This window comes from Heterodontus francisci, chromosome 2 (assembly GCF_036365525.1).
Source record: "Heterodontus francisci isolate sHetFra1 chromosome 2, sHetFra1.hap1, whole genome shotgun sequence".
NCBI lineage: Eukaryota > Metazoa > Chordata > Chondrichthyes > Heterodontiformes > Heterodontidae > Heterodontus > Heterodontus francisci.
The window spans coordinates 204,667,658-204,689,600 of NC_090372.1; the positions used below are offsets into that span (position 1 = coordinate 204,667,658).

A 21,943-nucleotide genomic window follows, 5' to 3' on the forward strand; every position below is an offset into this window, starting at 1 on the left:
TTCACTGTTCCAAATGAAGCTCGAAGCAAGCTGAAGGAACTGCACTTTGGGACCGATCGGCATACCCTTCTTCAAGTGGTGGCATAAGCAGAAAGAAAAGGAGAGTGGAGAATTTACTGCCCCATTCCCACCAATGTCTGGGCTACTGGCATCTTGATAAGGTCCTTGAAATGGTCGAAAACAGATGGGTATCTCACTGGCCCATGCAAATCAAGATCCTATGCTGTCAACAGATTCTGATGCGACTTTCACATGCCTTTCACAGTGCAGTGTCCCCTAATCAGTATCTGCATTGAGTGGCCTAAACTGTGGTCCTTAAAGGGATCCTCTAAATGCTAAAGTTGAAGTACAACTGCACCATAAATCAATCATATAAGGGAGCTGAATTGTCCATTGTTATATACTATGTAAAATATTTAATAGCAACCAGCTACAGGATTATTTTCTGCCATGCCTTTTATTCTTTTGGGATAAGATAAGAGTTTGACAAAGAATAAATAATAACAACTTGCATTTATGTACCATCTTTAATACAGCAAAACATCTCAAGGTGCTTTACAGGATCTTATCAGCAAAATTTGACACTGAGCCACATATGGAGATATTGGGCTGGATTTTAGACCCCCCCATGGGGACTAGGAGCTGAGGAGAGAGATCAAAATAGCCCTGTCAGCTGGCGTGCCAGTTCCTCGGCTCCATCCCATCTCTGGGCTATTTTTGCAGAGGCAGGATTGGGTGGGTGGCAAGACTGCCTGCCTGCAAGTGGTGAGTAGCTGATCCAGCTGATTAAGAGCCACCTGAGGCCAATTAAAGGAAGTCGACTAGAATTTTCCAGTTGGCCTCCAGCTTCCTGCAGGGGCCGGGGGCACGGTTAGGCACCTGGAGGAGGCCTACTGGTGGCAGGCCAGGGGGCCAGTGCTCCAGACAGTCCCAGAGGCCCTCCCTGCCTGTTTGGTGCAGAAGCAGCCACAGGCCACTCTGTAAAGGGGTTTCCCTGAACCCCCCTTCCCAAAACAGTGGTGGCCTGGCTGCAGAAGCCATTTTTTAATTTAAGATTTTAAAAAGTTGGAGAGCAGGCAACTCCATCTTGAAGCGCCCTCTCTCTTACTTACTTCCATTGCAGCCTGCTGCTCTTTTCAAGCTGGAAGGCCTCTGATTGGCCCTCCAGCTTTCTAGCCTGCCTGCCTGCCATCCTTAATTGGTTGGTGAACCTGTCTCCAAGCCAATTAAGGAGGCACCCCTATGAAAATCGCAGTGAGTTACTGTTTCCCCCCAGGGCAGGTTTGGCACTTGGAAAGAGTCCTAACCTCTGTATCCTGCTCCTGGAGGGAAAATTCAGCCCATTAAGACAAGTGATCAAAACCTTGGCCAGAGCGGTTTCACAGAATATATCAAAAGAAGACAGAGGTAGAGAGGCAGAGAGTTTTACGGAGGGAATTCCAGAGCTTGGGGCCTAGGCAGCTGAAGGCACAATGGCGAATAGTGGAGTAATGAAAATGTGCAAGAGACCAGAATTGGAGGTACACAGCGCTCTCGGAAGGTTGTAGGGCTCTATGAGTTACAGAGATAGGGAGGAGCAAGGCCAGGGAGGGAATTGAACACAACAATGAGGATTTTAAATTTGAGGCATTGTTGGACCAATGTAGGCCAACAAGCACAGTGGTGATGGCTGCATAGGACTTTGTATGGGAAATAAAAACAAAATATGTTGGAAATAGGTAGTCCTGATATAGGGTCTCTACCTGAAACATTAAACTGTCTTTTATCTTTCAAGTCTTGACTAATGTACTGGGTATTTCCAGCATTTGCAACTTTTATTGCATATTTCTAGTATTTGCTAGTTTAAAAAAATCTCCTGTTAGACCTAAAACACCATTTACTGTTCTGTTTTCTATGTTCTTCTATTTGTGTTCAGGACTGCATGCAGCATCAGGACAATCCTTTGCAGATATCGTGAAAATGGCACCAGCACCAAAGCTGGCAGTCACCCCAACCTGTGAAGTAGATAAGGTGAGAGTGTGACAGAGAGAAAAAGATGCCCTCAGAATGGGATATATTTTGCTGATTTTAATTGCTTTCCTACAATTTGTTCTCCTCACATGGTTGAACGTGGTTCCACATGCAGGAGCAGCACCTCTACCACCTTGCCTAAATGGTCACTGAGCCTAAAAGATGAGTATTGCCAGGCTATTTAATCATACAGGGCATTGCAGCAAGTTCCACCTTATCCTCACTGATCTTCTCATGCACTTTTCAGCAGGGCTATTGGATAGCAATCAGAAGTGGGAACCTTGGCTGATGTTTCCCCATTCCCTCCCATTAATTCCTGCACTGCCAGAGACACAGCATTTACATTTAAGCAGACATCATTGTGACATTGTTTTTTCCCAAAATATCCTTTATTCATAAAAATATGTTAAAAAATACATTACAAACCAGTTCCAATTTGACATTCCAGAAAGTGCAAAAGAAATCAGTTTCCTTCGATACAGAAAGTGAGTTGCCTCACAACCCTTCCATTCCATTTTATATGCAATGTACATTTGCTTTACACAGCAAACCATATTTTGATGCATACAGCCCGAGGGGTTTCCCATGGGTCCAGCCCCTCGGTATACTATGGCGGGAGGACCTTACACAGTGTCCTTTCCCCATTGAGCGTTTGCGGTGGCTGCCCCAATCTTTAGTGAGTCCCTCAGCACGTAATCCTGGACCTTGGAATGTGCCAGTCTGCAACACTCGGTTGTGGACAACTCTTTGCTCTGGAAGACCAGCAAATTTCGGGCAGACCAAAGTGCGTCCTTCACCGAGTTGATGGTTCTCCAGCAGCAGTTGAAGTTTATCTTGGTGTGCGTCCCTGGGAACAGACCATAGAGCACTGAGTCCTACGTTACGGAGCTGCTCAGGATGAACCTGAACAAAAACCACTGCCTCTCCTTCCACACCTGCTTTGCAAAGGCACATTCCAGAAGGAGGTGGGCAACAGTCTCTTCCCTTGTGACAGATGCGATCAGAAATCAACTGATAGCAGAAATAGCTCATTATCAATTGAGTTGTCCTCATCTGAGTTGAACTATCCACAGTCAGGTCAATGATAGTCAGTTTAATGTCCTCCAGCAGTGATCAGATTGTGTGAACAGTACAGTGTTTGGTAATGTAGTTAAGAAAATACTTTAAACAAATGCAGATCTTAAAAGATAAATTGTAATTAAGCAACTATGATGGACCTCTTTGTGTTCTGCCTGCCAGATTGAGAGCAGGTTGGTTAATCAATAGAACTGACCTTCAGTCTTGTTCCTGAGTCATCCACACTAGCCTTTTTTTGACAAGACATGCATACACGGCGTGCATTAGTTTTTATTTTCTGTTTGTGCTGTTCTCTTCATCTTTCTTCAGTCAATAATCTCTCCAGTCTGTCTGAATTAGACAAATACTAATGTCTGGATATGAGTTGTAATACTTCTACAATTCTGTGAATGAGGTGAGTGGAAAGTATATGAAATTTAAAGTGAAGTTTCACAAAATATGCAAGTTCCTGAAAAATAGCAGACGTAGTGTACACTTAAAGAATAGTCAGTCCTTCATCACAGCCATGAGCATGACAAGACCTCTCTATCAGACTCACTGCTCTGACATCTTTCCAGCTCTCAGCTAGTTTAGTCTTCCCACATACAATCCACCATCTGTGCCACACTGCTCATTCTTTTAGCACTTTTGAAAAACTAAGTTAATATTTAAACTTTGAAAAAACTATTACTTTTGACAGTATTACAAACAGAATATTTGGAGATTTCTCTGATGCATGTTTTATTGCAGTTCTGAGGCTGACATTGGTCAGTTCTCAGTTAGTGTACTCTGTGCAGATTTAGGCACCCCATTATAGAAAGGATATTAAAGTCATAGAGAACATATAGCATAGATTCACTAGGATTATGCCAGGAATGGGAAACTATAGTTATCAGGAGATAGTGGAGTATTTGCACAGGAAGCAAAGAGATGAAGAAAATAGAATTTCACAGGACCAGAAAAGATCATTGCAATCCATCTGGTAGTGCAGTTGCAGTCTAAAAAAATGATATCTCATAACACCTCTCATATCCCTTTGTCAAATTTTTCTCCAGGTACTTATCCAATTCTGAATTGGACATGCTGACACAATCAGCCCCTACTGCCTCCCTTGGCAGTCTGTTCCATATAGGTAAAAATGTCTTTTACTTTCCCTTAAATTTGAGGCTATGCCCTCTTGCAATATCAATGATTATGTTAAACATCCTGATGTTTGTCTCATCTTCCACTTTAGGATCTTGATTGCTTCTATAAGATCATGCATTAAGCCTTCCCTTCTCTCGTGTAAACATTCCCAGCTCTGCAACCTTTCCTAAAGCCTCAAGAACCCAATCCTAGTTATGCATTTAATTGCCCTTCATCACACCCTCTCCAGTGCTTTCATGCCTCCCACCAGTAAGGTGAACAGAACAGCACACACTACTCCAGATTGGGTTTGAATAGCACTCAGTACATCCTCAGAACTGTTTTGAAATTTGTGCTGTATTACCCTGGCTTTACAACCCTAGATCCTATTTGCCTGCTTTACGGTTACACTATGCTAATCCACCACCATCCTCAAATCCATCCAATGTGTGTATCCTGTAAAATAATGCCATTTAACTTTTATTGCTGCAGTTTGTATTACTTTCCCAATCTCTCAATATAGCATTTGTCCACATTCGGCCTATCCAAGCCCCATTTCAATTTGATCAGCCCGTTTCCTGTTGCTTGCTATGGTATGCAAACTTGGAGAGTCTTGTTCCTGTCTCTACTTCCAAGCCATTTATTTATGTTGTAAAGAGCAAAAGCCTCACTGCTGATCTCTAAAGGGATGTATCTTCCCATAAAAGGCATGCACCTTTTTATTCTCTCCACTTATGTTTAGATCCTACTAGTTGCTACACTCCTGGCTCTGAGAAAGTAGTCATGCAGTCTGTTTTCATAGTCTGCTGCCATATCTTTGGTAGTTCTTTGGTATTGACCCAACAGATTCCTCAAACAGCATTTTCATTTCCATTAGCAGGTTCCATTCCTGCTCATGGCAGCACAGATTGGGAACAGGGCAAGGTGGGGCAGTGGCACTCAGTCTGCCACACAATGAACTCCCAATAATGTTCATCTAACTTGCTTTAGTTGCATTTGTCTCTGTTCTTTCTGAAGCTTTAAGGCTACATCTATTGCACAGTAGACAACATATTAGTGAAGTATGGCAATTATGCCTAATTAACACATGCAAATTAATGAATTAGAAGCTAGACTTCTCCTGTAACTAAACACTCTGGGGTTTAATTTTCTCTGCCAGTGCAACAGTTAAAATATTTGCATAAAATTCGTCTGTTCCTTTAACACAATGTTTAAGCTGCCCTGTTTATTTTAATTGGCTTAACGACTTTGCTAAAATAACACACAAACAAATTTTACACAAGTGCATTAATCAATATCTTTTACCAGATGAAATTAAGCCCCTGGGAGAGATATCTCGATCATTGGTCATTTCTACACTGACTTATTACCATGCTGTAAATGTAGTCGAGGCATCAAGGCTGCTTTGGGCAAGTTAATTACCATATATTAGCATAGATAATGTGCCTCATTCTCACTTGTTGAGTTGGTAGATTTGAATAATTCCAACTAATTTCTGATTAGGTGTCTTACCATCAATGATGAGTCAAATGTTGTATATCAGAATTTTCAATATTGCCACCTGGTCAGTTAGTGAATGAACTTACTGTGACAATATCTCTTTGAAAAATCTGGACAGAGACAATCTAGGAATCATTCCTTCCAGAAATCATTTAATAAAATGGGGAAAAATTAAAGGAGTGCAAAATTATTGTGTCAACTTCAGTAAATTTGACCAGTTACAAAATGTACTTTCTCCCTCTTTTTCAACATCAGCTGTATCTTTATAAAACCCAGAATACCTATTCAGTGAGGAAAAACTACTCAAGCAGAAAATACTGAAATACACAGTAGATTCATTAATGCCAGTACACATAGATGTAGACTCTTCATTAAAACTGGCTTCGCCACTACTAATCATCTCCTTAAATTACTCTGTTTTGTTTCCTCCACCCAAGCTTTCTGTTTTCATTTCAGAGCTTCTCCATTCGGCTATTTTTGCACTCTTTCTGTTCTGTTAATGTTTATTCATTGTCTCACGGAAGTGCATTTTAAAAAATCATCTACTTGTTTTCTGCTTTTCTTCTAAACAGTTTGTAGGCCAATCAGGCTAACATTATGTGGTTCGGGGTCATATTTCCCTTTGTTTATTCACCCTATAGGGACCTGATTATCTTTCAGTTCTGGTGCAGGGTCTATTAAAAAGAAAAGTTGTTCATTTATATAGCACCTTTCACAATCTCACAACATCCCAAAGTGTTTTACAGTCAATGACGTACTACGGAATGTAGTCATTGTGGCAATTTAGGAAATGCACAGCAACATTCCACAACCAGCAATAAAATAATGACCAAATAATCAGTTTTTGTAGTGCTGTTGGTTGAGGGATAAATATGGGCCAAGACACCAGAGGAAACTCTGCTGGTCTTCTTTGAAATAGAGGGCAGACAGAACCTTGGTTTAACATCTTGTCTGAAAGATGGCACCTTCAACAGTGCGCCACTCTCAGTTCTACACTGCAGTGCCAGCCTAGATTTTGTGCTCATGTCTCTGGAGTGGGGGGATTGATCCCATAACCTTCAGACTTAGAAGCAAACATGCTATCTACTGAGCTATGGCTGATCATTAACCTATTTTTCACTCTGATGCTGGCAGACATGCTGTGCATTTCCAATATTGTTTTCTATTTCAGATTTCCAGCAGTTTTTCTTTTTTCATATTAACAAAGCAACAACAACAACTTGTATTTATATCTAGCACCTTTAACCTAATGAAACATCCTAAGGTGCTTCACAGGAGCTTTATAAAGCAAAATTTGACACTGAGCCAAATATTAAGGCAAATAGCCAAAAGTTTGCTCAAATAAGTAGGTTTCAAGGAGCATCTTAAAGGAGGAAAGAGAGAGATGGAGAGGTTTAGGGAGAGAATTTCAGAGCTTAGGGCCCAGGAAGCTGAAGGCACAGCTGCCAGTGGTGTAGCAACTAAAATCAGTGATGCTCATGAGGCCAGAATTAGAGGAGCACAGATATCTTAGAGGGTTGTGGGGCTGGAGGATATCCCAGAGAAAGGGAGAGGCGAGGCCATGGAAGGATTTAAAACAACGATTTGAACTTTAACATTGATGTGATGTTACAGAGGTGGAAATAGGCGGTCTTAGTGATCCGAAGTGCATCTCAGGGTCACATATGACATGTGAGCAGTGTGGCTTTGTCTCAAACAGTTACCATGGAGATAGATGGAGTCTTTAGCTAGAGAATGGAGTTTGTAATGGGGACCGAAGACAATGCCTTCAGTCTTCCCAATATTTAATTGGAACAAATTTCTGCCCATTCAGTATTGGTTGTCGGATAAGCAATATGATAATTTGGTGACAGTGGAGGAGTTGAGAGAGTTGATTGTGAGGTAGAGCTGGGTGTCGTCAGTGTACATGTGTAAACTAATTGTCTTTTTGGATGATGTCATTGAGGGGCAGCATAAGAAATTGGAGGGGGCCAAGAATAGATCCTTGGGGAAACCAGAGGTAACGGTGCAGGAGCAGGAAGAGAAGTCATTGCACATAATTCTCTGGCTATGATCAGATAGATGATAATGGAACCAGGCAAGTGCAGTCTCACCCAGCTGACTGTCGGTGATGGTGTGGTCAACAATGTCAAAGGCTGCAGACAGATCAAGAAGGACGAGGAGGGATAGTTTATCTTTGTCACAGTGACATAGGATGTAATTTGTGACTTGCTAATTACACCCAGTTTGTACATGCAGCTGAAATTGATTAAAAATAAGCTCAGTATAATTCAGAAGATGAGAACTGCTAGTTATGTATCTAGTTTGGTCATGTTTTCTTTCTTTAGCACAGAAATTAAATGAATTAATTAAAGGGAAAGAGATCAACGCTCCAAATCAAGGTTACTCTGTCAAAGAAAAGGACAATAGTGTTATTGTCTTGCTTTAGTTAAAATGCAGACATAGGTGCCTGTTGACTATGGTGTATGTGAATGATGACAGGATTGTGGTGACCAGTGGCTCTTCTGTTACAGAGCAGCTGTTCCCCACAGCCCAGTTTGTTGCCCGTTATATGCTGGACTCCTGTGCTGAAGGATTAAAAGACAACTTTAAGCCAATTTGCTATGATAGAGGAAATGTAATTTGAGGTTGGTTTGAGGACATACACTGCGTAAAACAGTGCACAGCTAGGACCTGTGGCATTACATGAAAGATGTGGCTGCATGAGCTGCATCACTAGCAACAGGGCTGGAGCTGCAGGAGTACAAGGCTGACTTAATTTGAAGTGACAAGAACCTTTTGTACGACATTTGCTGGCTTAATATTGCACGTGATTCTGGCTGATTATGTTTAAAAAAAATTACCACATAATTGTCCTTGATCAGTAACCAGCCAACTTTCAGTGAATACCATTTACCATGGAACTGCTGAGAGACAATTTCAATTTAGCAGTTAACCTTTAAAGTAAACGTACAAATATAAAAACAGAAAATGCTGGAAACACTCAGGGGCCACGAAATTGGGCTCTGTAATGCCATCAGTGCTGGTGCTACAGAAGCCCTGAGGAAAAATAATGGTGGCTGGAAAGCTCAAAAGGGTAGCAAGGTACCCAGTGGTGCAGGAAGCCATTGACCACACGCACATAACTCTGCAGACTCTACATGTAAGCAGGGAGATGTACCGAAAGTGCAATAACTACCACTTCATCAACGTGCAGTTGCTGTGCGACCATGTACAGAACATCATGTCGGTGAATGCCTGCTTCAGCCACCCCCACAATCTTTGGGCCACAACAAAGAACCACAGGCTGGCTGGTGGGTGACGAGATACCTTCTGTACACTTGGCTCATGACTCCCCTCCGCCACCTAACCACATGAGGACAACGCACCTATAAGAAGCGCCATGCAGACACAAGGAACATCATGGAGCAAACATTGGCATCCTGAAGCAACGGTTCCTCTGTCTGGAACACTCAGGGAAGAACTCCAGTGCTCGCCTGAGCGGATGTCCAAGTTTGTGGTTTGCTGTGTCCACCACAACCTCTCTATCATGCGGGCACAGCCCTTGCCAGCAGGCATTCAGAGGCTACCTCGAGAGGAAGAGGAGGCATCTGTGACCCCATCATTCTGGATGGGCTGCCCTTGAGTGGCTACTGAGTCTCTGGTTCTCCTAATACATCATCTCATTATCATCATTGCTCCACAATTCCCCACCTTTCAATCTCCCTGCTATGTATCATCACAACATCCTCTTGGCCAAACTTTTGAAGTAAAAGTCGTCAACAAAAAACCTTTCTGTAACAACTTTATTCAACCCAATAATACTTACAAAACTGAGCTATTCACCCTTGCACATCCCTTTAGTGCCTGCCTTGTGGCCTGACCTAGTGCTCCTACACAGTCTCTCCCAGTAAAAGTCAGCAGCCTTCCACCAGCCATTCTGCAGAAAATGCTGGAAACACTTAGGGGCCATGAAATTGGTCTCCGTAACACCGTTGGTGCCAGTGCTACAGAATCCCTGAAGAGAAATAATGCTGCCAGAATGCTCAGAAGCGTAGCAAGGTACCACATGGTGCCGGAAGTCGTCGACCGCGCACACATGACTCTGCAGGCTCTACATGTAAGCAAGAAGACATACCGGGAGCGCAATGACTACCATGGAGTTGGTCACCACTTCCATGCTGAAAAGGATGAGCTTGAAGCTCTGCGCAAAACCCTGCGCCAAGTTGGATTCTGACTCCTCCATGCTCCTTGACAGTGGCAGCAGGCCATCTGGCAGGTGTGCCAAGGCACCAAGCATCTCACTGCTCATCACTGTTCTCCCATACACCAACCCTTGAAGTCCTCATCTGAGTCCCCTGTAGCAGAACTGGTCTGTGACGTCGGCATCCGGGGAGCTGGCACATCCCCTGGCATGCCTGCAATCCAATCAATCCCAGTGACACACCAAGTGCAGATATCGACTCTATACTACCCACTATGGTATGCGCAATGCCATTATTGGAGCTGATGGCTGCAATTGTCAGATGATGCTTCTTCCTCAGAGGTCTGCAGCAGCTCTCCTGCTTCAGTGGCTGGTCAGGCAACAGGTGTTGGGTATTTAAAGCAGAAAATGCTGGAATTATTCAGCAGGTCTGGCAGCTTCTGTGAAGAGAGAAAGGGGATGGTGGTGTAGTTGTAATGTTATTGGACTAGTAACCCAGAGGCCCCGACTAATGCTCTGGGGACGACAGCTGGTGGAATTTAAATTCAATTAATAAAGCTGGAATTAAAAGCTAGTCTCAGTAATGGTTACCATGAAACTACCGGATTGTCATAAAAAAAAACCATCTGGTTCACTAATGACCTTTAGGGAAGGAAATCTGCGATCCTTACCTGGTCTGGTCTACATGTGACTCCGGACCCACAAGCCCTATGAAGTGGCCAGTAAACCACTCAGAACAGATTCAATTCTGTCAATTACTGCCCCATCAGTCTACTCTCAATCATCATTAAAGTGATGGAAGGTGTCGTGACAGTGCTATCAAGCGGCAATTACACAGCAATAACCTGCTCGCTGCTGCTCAGTTTGGGTTCTGCAATGGCCACTCAGCTCCAGACCTCATTACAGCCTTAGTCCATTGGTCTGAATTCAAGAGGTGAGGTGAGAGTGATGTCTTTGACATCAAGGCAGCATTTGACTGAATGTAGCACCTTAGCAAAATTGAAGTCAATGGGAATCAGGGGGAAAAGTCTCCACGGGTTGGAGTCATACCTAGCACAAAGGGAGGTAATTGTGGTTCTTGGAGGGCAAGCATCTAAGCCCCAGGACATCACTGTAGGAGTTTCTCAGGGTAGTCCCCTAGGATCAACCATCTTCGGCTGCTTCATCAATGACCTTCCCTCCATCATAAGGTCAAAAGTGGGGATATTTGCTGATAATTGCACGGTGTTCAGTACCATTTGCAACTCCTCAGATACTGAAGCAGTCTGTGTCCACATGCAGCAAGACCTGAGCAACATTTAGGCTTGGGCTGATATGTAGCAAGAAACATTGACGCCACACAAGTGCCAGGCAATGAACATTTCCAACAAGAGAGAATATAACCATCTCCCCATGATGTTCAATGGCATTACCATTGCTGAATCCCCCACCATCAGCATCCTGGGGGTTACCATTGGCTAGAAACTTAACTGGACCAGCCATATAAGTACTGTGGCTGCAAGAGCAGGTCAGAGGGTGGGAATTCTGCAGTGCTTAACTGACTTCTTGACTCCCCAAACCCTGTCCATCATTTACAAAGCACAAATAAGGAGTGTGATGGAATACTCTCCACTTGTCTGGATGAGGGCAGCTCCAACAATACTCAAGAAGCTTGATTACCATCCAGGACAAGCTTGATTGGCACCCCATTGCTGGTAATGGACTTTCTTTGTGATCTGCCGCAGCCCAAGTGATGAAGATGCTCCTACAATTCTGTTATGTAGGGATTTCCAGGATTTTGACCTAGTAACGATGAAAGAACGGTGACATATGCCCAGGTCAGGAGTGTATGACTTGGAGGAGAACCTGGAGCTCATGGTGTTCCCATGTACCTGCTGTCCTTGTCCCTCTAGGTGGTGAAAGTCGCAAGTTTGGGAGGCGCTGCTGAAGAAGCCTTGGCAGTTTGCTGTAGTGCATCCTATAGATAGTACACACTGTTGCGACGGTACATTGGTGGTGGAGGGAATGGATACACAAAGGTAAAGCACCATGGTAAATCACATTACAACACAAAATGGTTGAAATTAATACATTGCATTTGACTTGTACATCGTGTTGTGTATTTATTTGTCACTTGTGAGAATAAAGTTGGAACATAGTCCAAAAATGGGATTAGATGGTTTTGAAGGAACTATTCAGGAAAGTCTAGAAGGTGATTTGGAGAGGTTACTTTGTATACCTGCATTGAAGGTGATTGAATGTGTACCTCTGTTGGAAGGATCTGAGATTAATACTTAGCTGGCTGGGTTTCCTAGCTACATTGTTGCTTCTGCAGCTAAATTTTGTTCTAATTTTCACCCTTCTGGCTTTCCATGGATCTGGGATTCTTCCTGTATGCAAAAGCTACTGAGTAAGACTGGCACCAGAAAAAAAGTCTGTACAATTTACTAATGTTGACCAGAATCCTTCACGGAAGGGAACCTGCCACCTTTGCCCAGTCTAACCTACACAATGTGGTCGACCCTTAATGTCCGCTGAAATAGTCTAGCAAGCCGCTTTGTTGCTAAAAATAAATGACGGGGCTACTGGGAATGAGCAATAAATATGGTCTTTGCAGTTTTGCTCACATTCTCAGAACAAATAAAACTTAAAGGTCTGTTCTGCCAATACTAACAATCTCTGTATGGCTAATCCATGATATCGACATATAGCACCAACAAACCACTTCTTCCTGCCAGTAATTTTGCAGTGTGTGATAACAACAGGTTAAAGCGCACTGCTCCGCACTCCTGAAATGACTGCTGGCTAGTGCAGTGACTCATTGTAATGCTGGCAGTACCTTCCAGGCAATAGGTTCAGAGTAATTTCATATTTCCCATAGGTTTTGTTAAATCTTTCATTAATACCTATTCCAGTTTATTGGACATGATGAAAAAAGGAGTCTATGTATCATATATTTCTACAGATTAATCTTAGACCTTCTTGCAGATTTGCTAGCAAGGGAATAAATCACTCATCAGACTCTGACAGCATCGCACACTAATCATTCGTTTTCCTACAGGTTGTACAGTGAGAATATGTGTCACTGAGGATCAGACACTGATAAATGTGCCCGGACTTTTTCTTGCTAATTTGACTTGTGACTTTTGCTGACGAATGAAACTTTCTTTCTTGCAAACCTGGGTTGATTCTTGATGTGATATTTTATCAATTAGTCTACTTCTCGATTAGACATGTTTGGAACAGACTAGCTGTGTGATTTATATGGGGGGGGGAGGTTTTTTTTAATTGCTTTTCCAACTAATATTGCATCATCATGCCATTACTGTGTCAATCACTTTAGCTGACCAGAAGGTTCCTTCCACTAAATATTGGTGATCTTAGCTTGATTGGGAAAATACAACTGAAACAAAATTAGGCCTATTATTTACAGACTTTACATGGAAATCCACACCCCAGCTTAGAAATTTCATCATGATGTGAGCATATCTGGAGGAAACTGTTATGGGATAGGGTGGTAGGATCTACTTGAGATCCAGCCATAATTTTGTGATATTCAGAATACTGTGCTTGTGCACTCCCATGCTGTGGACAGTGCTGTGTTTTGCAAAATAAGCCTAGCTCCAACTTTGAGCAGGCTGTAGGCACAAGAGAATCTTGCCCAGAGATTTGACTTTATCTTATAGTTAGCTCTTCTTCATCTTCTTTGGCTTCCTTGTCTCAAGAGACAATGGGTAAGCACCTGGAGGTGGTCAGTGGTTTGTGAAGCAGCGCCTGGAGTGGCTATAAAGGCCAATTCTACAGTGACAGGCTCTTCCACAGGTGCTGCAGATAAAATTGGTTGTTGGGGCTGTTACACAGTTGGCTCTCTCCTTGCGCTTCTGTCTTTTTTTCTGCTAAAAGCTATGACTCTTCGACTCGCCACTCTGTAGCCTCGCCTTTATGGCTGTCTGCCAGCTCTGGCGATCACTGGCAACTGACTCTCACAACTTGTGATGAGTGTCACAGGACTTCATGTCGCATTTGCAGACGTCTTTAAAGCGGATCATGGGCGGCCGGTGGGTCTGATACCAATGACGAGCTCGCTGTACAATATGTCCTTGGGGATCCTGCCATCTTCCATGTGGCTCTCATGGTCAAGCCATCTCAAGCGCCGCTGCCTCAGTAGGGTGTATATGCTGGGGATGTTGGCCGCCTCTAGGACTTCTGCGTTCTCCAGAGGCAGCGAAGATGGAATGAATTGAGTCGTCGCTGTTGGCTGACATACGTTATCCAGGCCTCGCTGCTGTAGAGCAAGGTTCTGAGGACAGTTAGCTATGAATTGCAAAATCCAACAAGGGAGCCACTCTCAAAAGGCTGCAGTTTGTCTTAAAAAGGGAAGTTGTGATTGTGGAAAAAGTGTTAACTGATTGTTTACACGACTTGGTGGGGACATGTAGCCACTGCTGCTTTGCTTTGATGCTCAAGAGTTGGAATTCCTACTGCAGGAGATGCAGTGAAAGAGGGTACTTCTGTTTGAGCTTGAAGCTTAGCCTCGAGTAAAAGTGCAGGCACCATGGAGCATGGAGGGAGGTCAGTGACCAAACCAATTCAGTCACTCAGCTGCCTTGTCCCTGGCTGCAAATGAAGAAGTAGATTGGATCGGTTGGAAGATAAATGTAACTGCACTCTTTCATTTTTCTCACATATCTTTTGGGTTCCTCAACTGTGGCACAACCTAAATTGGCAATTTCCGCTGATCTGGGAGGTATTGTTTAAAGCACTGCACATAGCCATTGCTCTTTTACCTAAGCAAGTTTGACATTATCTTGAAGGTGGAGGTGCCAGCTGAGGAGCATCAACTAGATGCTGGCATGTTCAGCCTGAGGTGCTCCTCGTATGTTAGAGGTGAATGTAACTCCTTTATTCAAAATGGGAGACAAAAAGCAGGAAACTGCAGGCCAGTTAGCTTAACATCTGTCTTGGGGAAATTGTTAGAAGCTATTATTAAAGACATTATAGCAGGGCATTTAGAAAAATTCAAGGCAATCAGGCAGAGTCAGCATGGTTTTGTGAAAGGGAAATCATGCTTAACCAATTTATTGGAGTTCTTTGAAGAAGTAACATGTGCTGTGGATAAAGGGGAACCGGTGGATGTGCTATACTTAGATTTCCAGAAGGCATTTGATAAGGTGCCACATCAAAGATTATTGTGGAAAATAAAAGCTCATGGTGTATTGGCATGGATAGAAGATTGGCTAGCTAACAGAAAACAGAGTAGGCATAAATGGGTCATTTTCTGATTGGCAGGATGTAATGAGTGGTGTGCTGCAAGGATCAGTGCTGAGGACTCAACTTTTTACAAGTTACATAAATGACTTGGATGAAGGGACCGAAGGTATTGTTGGTAAATTTGCTGATGACACAAAGATAGGTAGGAAAATAAGTTGTGACGAGGACTTAAGGAGGCTACAAAGGGATATAGATAGGTTAAGTGAAGGGACAAAGGTCTGGCAAATGGAGTATAATGTGGAAAATGTGAAATTGTCCATTTTGGCAGGAAGAATAAAAAATAAGCATCTTATTAAATGGTGAGAGATTGCAGAGCTCTGAGATGCAGAGGGATCTGGGTGTCCTCGTGCATGAATCGCAGAAGGTTAGTATGCCGGGTCAGCAAGTAATTAGGAAAGCTAATAGAATGTTATCATTTACTGCAAGGTGAATTGAATAAAACAGTAGGGAGGTTATGCTTCAGTTATACAGGGCATTGGTGAGACCACATCTGGAGTACTGTGTACAGTATTGGTCTCCTTTATTAAGGAAGGATGCAAATGCTTTGGAAGCAGTTCAGAGAAGGTTTACTGGACTAATACCTGGAATGGGCGGGTTGTCTTATGAGGAAAGGTTGGACAGGCTAGGCTTGTATCTGCTGGAGTTTAGAAGTGTAAGAGGCAACTTGATTGAAACATATAAGATCCTGAAGGGTCTTGACAGGGTGGATGTGGAAAGGATGTTTCCCCTTGTGGGATAATCTAGAACTAGGCATCACTATTTAAAAATAAGGGGTCATCCATTTTAGACAGAGATGAGGAGAAATTTTTTCTCTCAGAGCAACGTGAGTCTTTGGAACTCTCTTCCTCAAAAGGCAGTGGAAGCAGAGTCTTTAAATATCTTTAAGGCAGTGGTAGATAGATTCTTGATAAGCAAAGGTGTGAAAGGTTATCAGGGGTAGGCGGGAGTCGAGGTTACAATCAGATCAGCCATGATCTTATTGAATGGTGGAGCAGACTTAAAGGGCCGAGTGGCCTACTCATCCTAATCTGTATGTTTGTATGTTCTCAGTGGGATGAGCAGCTTTAGATGCAGATTTGCTGGAGAGAGAATAACTGACGGTCTCACACACTGATAAATAGTTTCCTATAGGTTTGATGAATCTCCTGCAGCGACAGCCATCTGCCCATTGTTTCTTCTTTAAATAATGAGAGCACTGCTAAACAATGAAGGTATCATAGCTGATTGGTGGATAATGGCTACTGATGTGCAAGGAATGATACAGTACAGAAGGAGGCCATTTGTCCAATCGTGCCTGTGCAAGCTCTTTGAACGAGCTAGCCAATTAATCCCACTCTACTGCACTTCATAGCCATGCAAAACTTACCTTTTCAAGCATTTATCCAATTCTGCTTTGAAAGTTACTATCGAATTTACTTACACCACCCTTTCAGGCAATGCCTTCCAGATCATAACATCTCGCTGCACAAAAAAAATTCTCATCTCATCTTTGGTTCTTTTGCTAATTACTTTAGTCTGTGTCCTCTAGTTACTGACACTTCTGCTACTGGAAACTGTTGTGATAGCACTTTAACTTGAATACCTCATACATCACAGGAAGTGACGTCAACCAACATATGATGGAGCAATTGGAGTCATCGTCACCTAGTCACACATGTATGATAGAGGTCTCTTGTAAACTTTGTTACTTCACAATAAAGAACCCACTATTTAACTACCATTCAGGTCAACATTGTTTGGTACCTTATTGCTGAAGAAAGCAATAGCCCAACACAAACAGTTTTCTCCTTATTTACTTTATCGAAACCCTTCATGATTTTGAACACCTCTGTTAAATCTCCCCTTAACCTTCTCTGCCTTAAGGAGAACAATCCCAGCTTCTCTAGTGTCTCCACCTAATTGAAGTACTGCATCATTAGAACCATTCTATTAAATCTCCTCTGTACCCTCCCTAAGGCTTTGACATAATGGGGGGAATTTAAACCAAAAAGCAAGGATAGTGTGCTAAAAATTAAACAATTGCTAAGTAACCCCCAGGATATGGCAGAGGTTTTAAATGACCACTTTGTATCAGTCTTTAGTCCAGAGCCAATGTTCAGTTACCTAAAAATACATTGCACAGTTAACACTAAGATAACTGTCAAAAGTGGATAGAGATTTAGGCCTTTATAGAATAAAGGGTCTTAAAACAAGAGTATGCTGCTGATCCTGATGGTATTTATCCAAGGGTACTTAGAGAAATGGGAGCAATACTCAATGAGGCCCTTGCTCAAATATTGAAGAGCTCACATTCTGGCATTGTTCCCATGGACTGGAGGAGGGGGGGGGGGGGGGGGGGGGGGGGCGTCCCTTGTTGTACCAGTACTCAAAAAGGGAACAAGTCAGTACCCAGAAAGTATTGGCCCATTAGCGTGACTTTGGTTGTTTGGCAAGTTGCTAGAAAGGATTATTAGGGATATTCAGCATGACTGCCGGAACAGAGAGGGGTTTTAGAGACTCTCAACATGGTTTCTGGAACAGAAGGTCACGCCCTACCGAGTAGGTTGGATTTTTTGAAGAAATGAATAGGTTTGTGGAAGAACATAGCTTGCTTAACATCATATAGCTGGATTTTCAACAATCTTTTAACAAGGTGCCACACAATAATCTACTTAATAAGATAAAGACCTGTGGGATTGGCTGACAGATTTTGGGTTGGATAAGAAGTTGTTTGCGCACTTATTTTGAGATGTCATTTTTTTGTAAATCTGAAAATCCAAATATCATTTTGATTTTCCATTTTTTTAGATTAAAAATCTATCAATTGTGAAGTGCAAAAATCAACAAAAAAAGTTTTAGATGATCAAAAATTAATCAGAACATTTTTTTAAAGCACAAATTCATAGTTTTCTGTGGGAGTATGTTCTCAGATTCCCCCTACCCGGCAGACATACATAGAGTGGTGGCATTTAAAAGAACTGTGCGCAATTCTAAATTTGTTGCTGAGAGATTTGACTGGAATAATCCTACAGGCAGTGAGTAGGTTTGACTCCCCTATTTGCTATGAGCCATTTTTTTTTTAAGTCCAGCTTTTCTCACAGTAAGTGATTATATGCTGCTATTGGGAGAGAGCTGTTTTTAACATAAAGGGTTTGATTTTTAGGCCCTCCAAGGCTGGGATCGGAGGTAGGCAGGAACTAAAAGTAGCCCCACCGGCGGGCCTGCCAGTTCCCCAGCTTCTTCCTGCCACTGGGCCATTTTTGTGAAGGTGGGATGGTGGTGCAGCGGGGCTACCCGTCTGCACCTACTGGGTAGCTGACGCGGCTCAGTAAGGGCCACTTAAGGCCGATTAAAGAAGGCTGAGTGGGTTCCTCCCCTCATCATCTCCTGCAGTGGTGACCTGACTGCAAAGCCCATTTTTTAATTTAAACTGACCCACATGGTGGTATTCACCTGCTCCATCACATAATTCGAGATCTATTGCAAATGCTCTCCCCATCAACATGTAAAAAGCTAATGTTGCATTTTTAAAAAATAAACTTACTTTTTAATCACTATGAATTCAGACACTGAATCAAAATCCAGCTGGTAACATCTTTAATTGACTTCCCCTGTTTAACCCGCAGCTTATACTGGAACCGGAACATGTGACTATTTACAGAATAAATTGTTGGTGGATTTCAAGTGTGAGTTGGCAACGATGCTGCGTAGTTCTCTAGAGAACCTGCTGTGGCAGTTGTGCCATTTTTACTCCATAGTCAAAAATAAAAGCCACACTCGCTGCATTGATAACCAAAGCAGGCACCTTCTGCCATCCTCCGGCACAATTACTGAAATGCATCTGTACATTGGTGAAATGCTGAATCACAGTCACCAAAATATGCCAATAAATCCATGAATAACCCACCAAAATACCCACTAGAACGTTCACTAGCAATATATCACTACCCACCCCCACCCCACAAAATAAAATTCTATGTATGTATTTCTTTGTTGTTATATTTTTGAATTGGGGAAGTTATGTGAACGCCAAGACCCATGTTGGAATACACCAGCTGTGTTGGGAATAGTAGAAGGGAAGATGAGATAAATTCACAAGTAGTAGTGATGCCGAGCTTGAGTTTTTAAAAGTCTGTAGATTGTAGGAGGAGGGTAAGGAGATTCTAGGAAGGGATTAGTTAGAGCAGGAGACTTTGCAATAAGCTGTGATTTCAGCACAGGTTGCATGAAGCACAGATCATATTTCAGTCTTGGATGAACTTGGGCTTTATAGAGTGAGGAGTCTGGCATCTGGTACCAAACAAATAGTGCCGCTATCTTGCTTTGATCGAGTTCTCATGTGAAATCTAATATGCATGTTACAATTGGCGGGGCTAATGATGCGAAAAGTGTACAGGATCATACGCAGATTTTTTTTCACTTATTGTCCTCAATTGTTCCTCTTCTAGATATATGGACCAATGCTGGCACGATATATGGAACTAGAAAAGTTGGTGCGGAACAACTGCTGAACAGTGAAGAACTGAGCTGTGTGAATCCTAGAATCTTGCAGCATAGGAGACCATTCAGCCCACCATACCTGTGCTGGTTTTTTGAAAGAGCTGTTAAATTTAGTTCAACATCACAACTTTTTCCCATAACACTGAAAATGTGTTTCTCTTCAAATATGTGTCCAATTGCATTTTAAAAGTTCCTATGGCATTTGATTCCACCAGTCTATCAGGTAGTGAGTTCTAGATCTTAACAATCCTCTTTGTGAAGACTTGTTTCCTCATTTCCCCTCTAATGCATTTGCCTTAAATCTATAACCTTTTGTTACTGATCCACTTGCCTGAGGATATAGTTTATCCCTACTTGCTCTATCAGATAATTTTGAATATCTCTATTAGGTCTCCCCTTAATCTTCTCTGCTCAAAGGAGAACACTCACAGCTTCTCCAATCTCTCCACATAACTGCATAACTGAACTCCTTCATGCCTGGTATCATCCTGGTAAACCTCCTCTGTGACCACTGCAGGGTCTTGAAATCCTTCCTAAAGTGTGGTGCCCAGAATTGTACATAATGCTCCAGCTAGGGCCTAAGCAGAGATTTTCTAAAGGTTTAGAATGACTTCCTTGTTGTATTCATTGCCCCTGTTTACAAAGCCAGGAATCCCAGATGCTTTTTCAACAACAGGTATCAACTTTCCCTGAAACCTTGAAAGATTTTAAAATATGCACCCCCAGATCCCTCTGTTCTTGCACCTCTCTCAAATTAGTACCATTTAGATTATACTGCCTCTCCGTGTTGTTCCTTCTAAAGTACATTACTTTGCACTTATCCACATTTAATTGCATCCGCCATGCATCTGCCCATTTCACCAGTCTGTCTATGTCCTCCCGAGATTTGCTGCTATAATGCACTATTTACTAAGGTTGCCAAGTCTCGAATCATCCATTAACTTCAAAATTGTACTCCCCATACCCAGGTCTAGGTCACTTTGATATAATGAATTGATTGATGGGACAGTGTGTAAGATTTAGGTTCGGAAGTCACAAATAGGTGGTCGAAAAGTCATAAGTAAATTTTAAATAGTTTATTAAATTTATTACGAAGCAACAGTTTAAATATGCATAAGCTAAATAGACAGAAAAGGAATACAACCTGTGACAGATGAGAACAGTTTACCGAACCCGGAGAAACAAGTGAGCTAATCTCTGCAGTTGGGTGACAGTCTTTTGCAGCCAATTTCTGCAGTTACAAGTGGCAGTCTTCTTGATCTTTCTCTCTCTGTTTCTGGTTGAGGTGTTAGGAAACTCTTTGTCTTCTCTGTCAGGCAAGGCTGTGATCGCTGCTCCTCCAAGCATCCATTGATATACCTCATTTTTGGGGACTGGTAGTTCAGCCTATGTCAATCACTTGTTTGAACCCTTCTAAGTAATGAATACAGGACAGATACCCCAGGTGTCAGGGGTCATGACCTCCCTCTTGTCTATCACTTCAGCTCAGGTCATCTTTCAGTTTACTGCATACTCGAGGCCAAATTAGACACTTGTACAGATAAGAGGGTTCACAGGCGCTAGAAGACTCTCGTATCAGCTTAGGGATGTCAACGGTGTCTAGTGGATTCTCTATGACCGCCCCCCCCCCCCCCCCCCCCCCAATCTTGTTTACAGCAGTGATCCAGTGATGACCTTGGTGTTAGGAACTGCTTCTCTATCCCTTTTGAGAGAGAAAGGAAAACAGCTCTTCTGTGGGTCTGTTTCATACTATGCATACTGTTTCTATAAGAATTCTACATTACTCTGAGAAATGTTATTTCTTAAAGGGGTCCCATTTCTTTCAAGTGTTTCATTAAAGTTAATAGAGAATCTGATCCCAATATTCTCAAATCATAAAAGCACTTTCTGTAAATGGTATATTATTCCCTGGATAGTCTTGATAATTTCCTGTATTTCTCTGTACTAAGTGTAGAATTAATGGCTCTATGATGTTGCATTAAACAGTAAAGAAATCCAACTGTTACATATAGTTAAGACTGGTGTAACTAATTAACACACAGCTTAGTGCCAGGAATAATTTATTGAGCATATTGGGCCAAATGACCTTTTTCTGTACTATATATTCTATGTAATTCTGCAAAACAGTGTTGTTTCATGTTACTCATTCCGTCAGCTTTAAAATCACATCTATACACTTGGGTGTGCCGCTTAGCATTTGAATTGGTAACAAGGTGGCAGGACATCAGGATTATTACCAGAATTATGAAGAAAGATTTAGAATTATTTTTGTATAAGCCATTAGACCTTGGGCTGCTTTATTACACTTGGCTATTGAGAGAAGAACTAAAGATTTGCAGC

General features: G+C 42.3%; 1 protein-coding gene across 5 annotated transcripts in view; it reads left to right on the forward strand.

The window, feature by feature from the left end:
- xylb (xylulokinase homolog (H. influenzae)) overlaps positions 1–21,614 on the forward strand; it is a 319,204-nt gene extending 297,590 nt beyond the window's left edge. For all 5 annotated transcript variants that reach the window (XM_068015166.1, XM_068015134.1, XM_068015149.1 and 2 more), the window contains 2 exons: positions 1,916–2,010; positions 19,552–21,614. In XM_068015166.1, coding sequence (XP_067871267.1) covers positions 1,916–2,010; positions 19,552–19,614 — 158 coding nt within the window. In that variant the 3' untranslated portion in view covers positions 19,615–21,614. The remainder of the gene's footprint in view (positions 1–1,915; positions 2,011–19,551) is intronic.
- Positions 21,615–21,943: the final 329 nt, after the last annotated feature.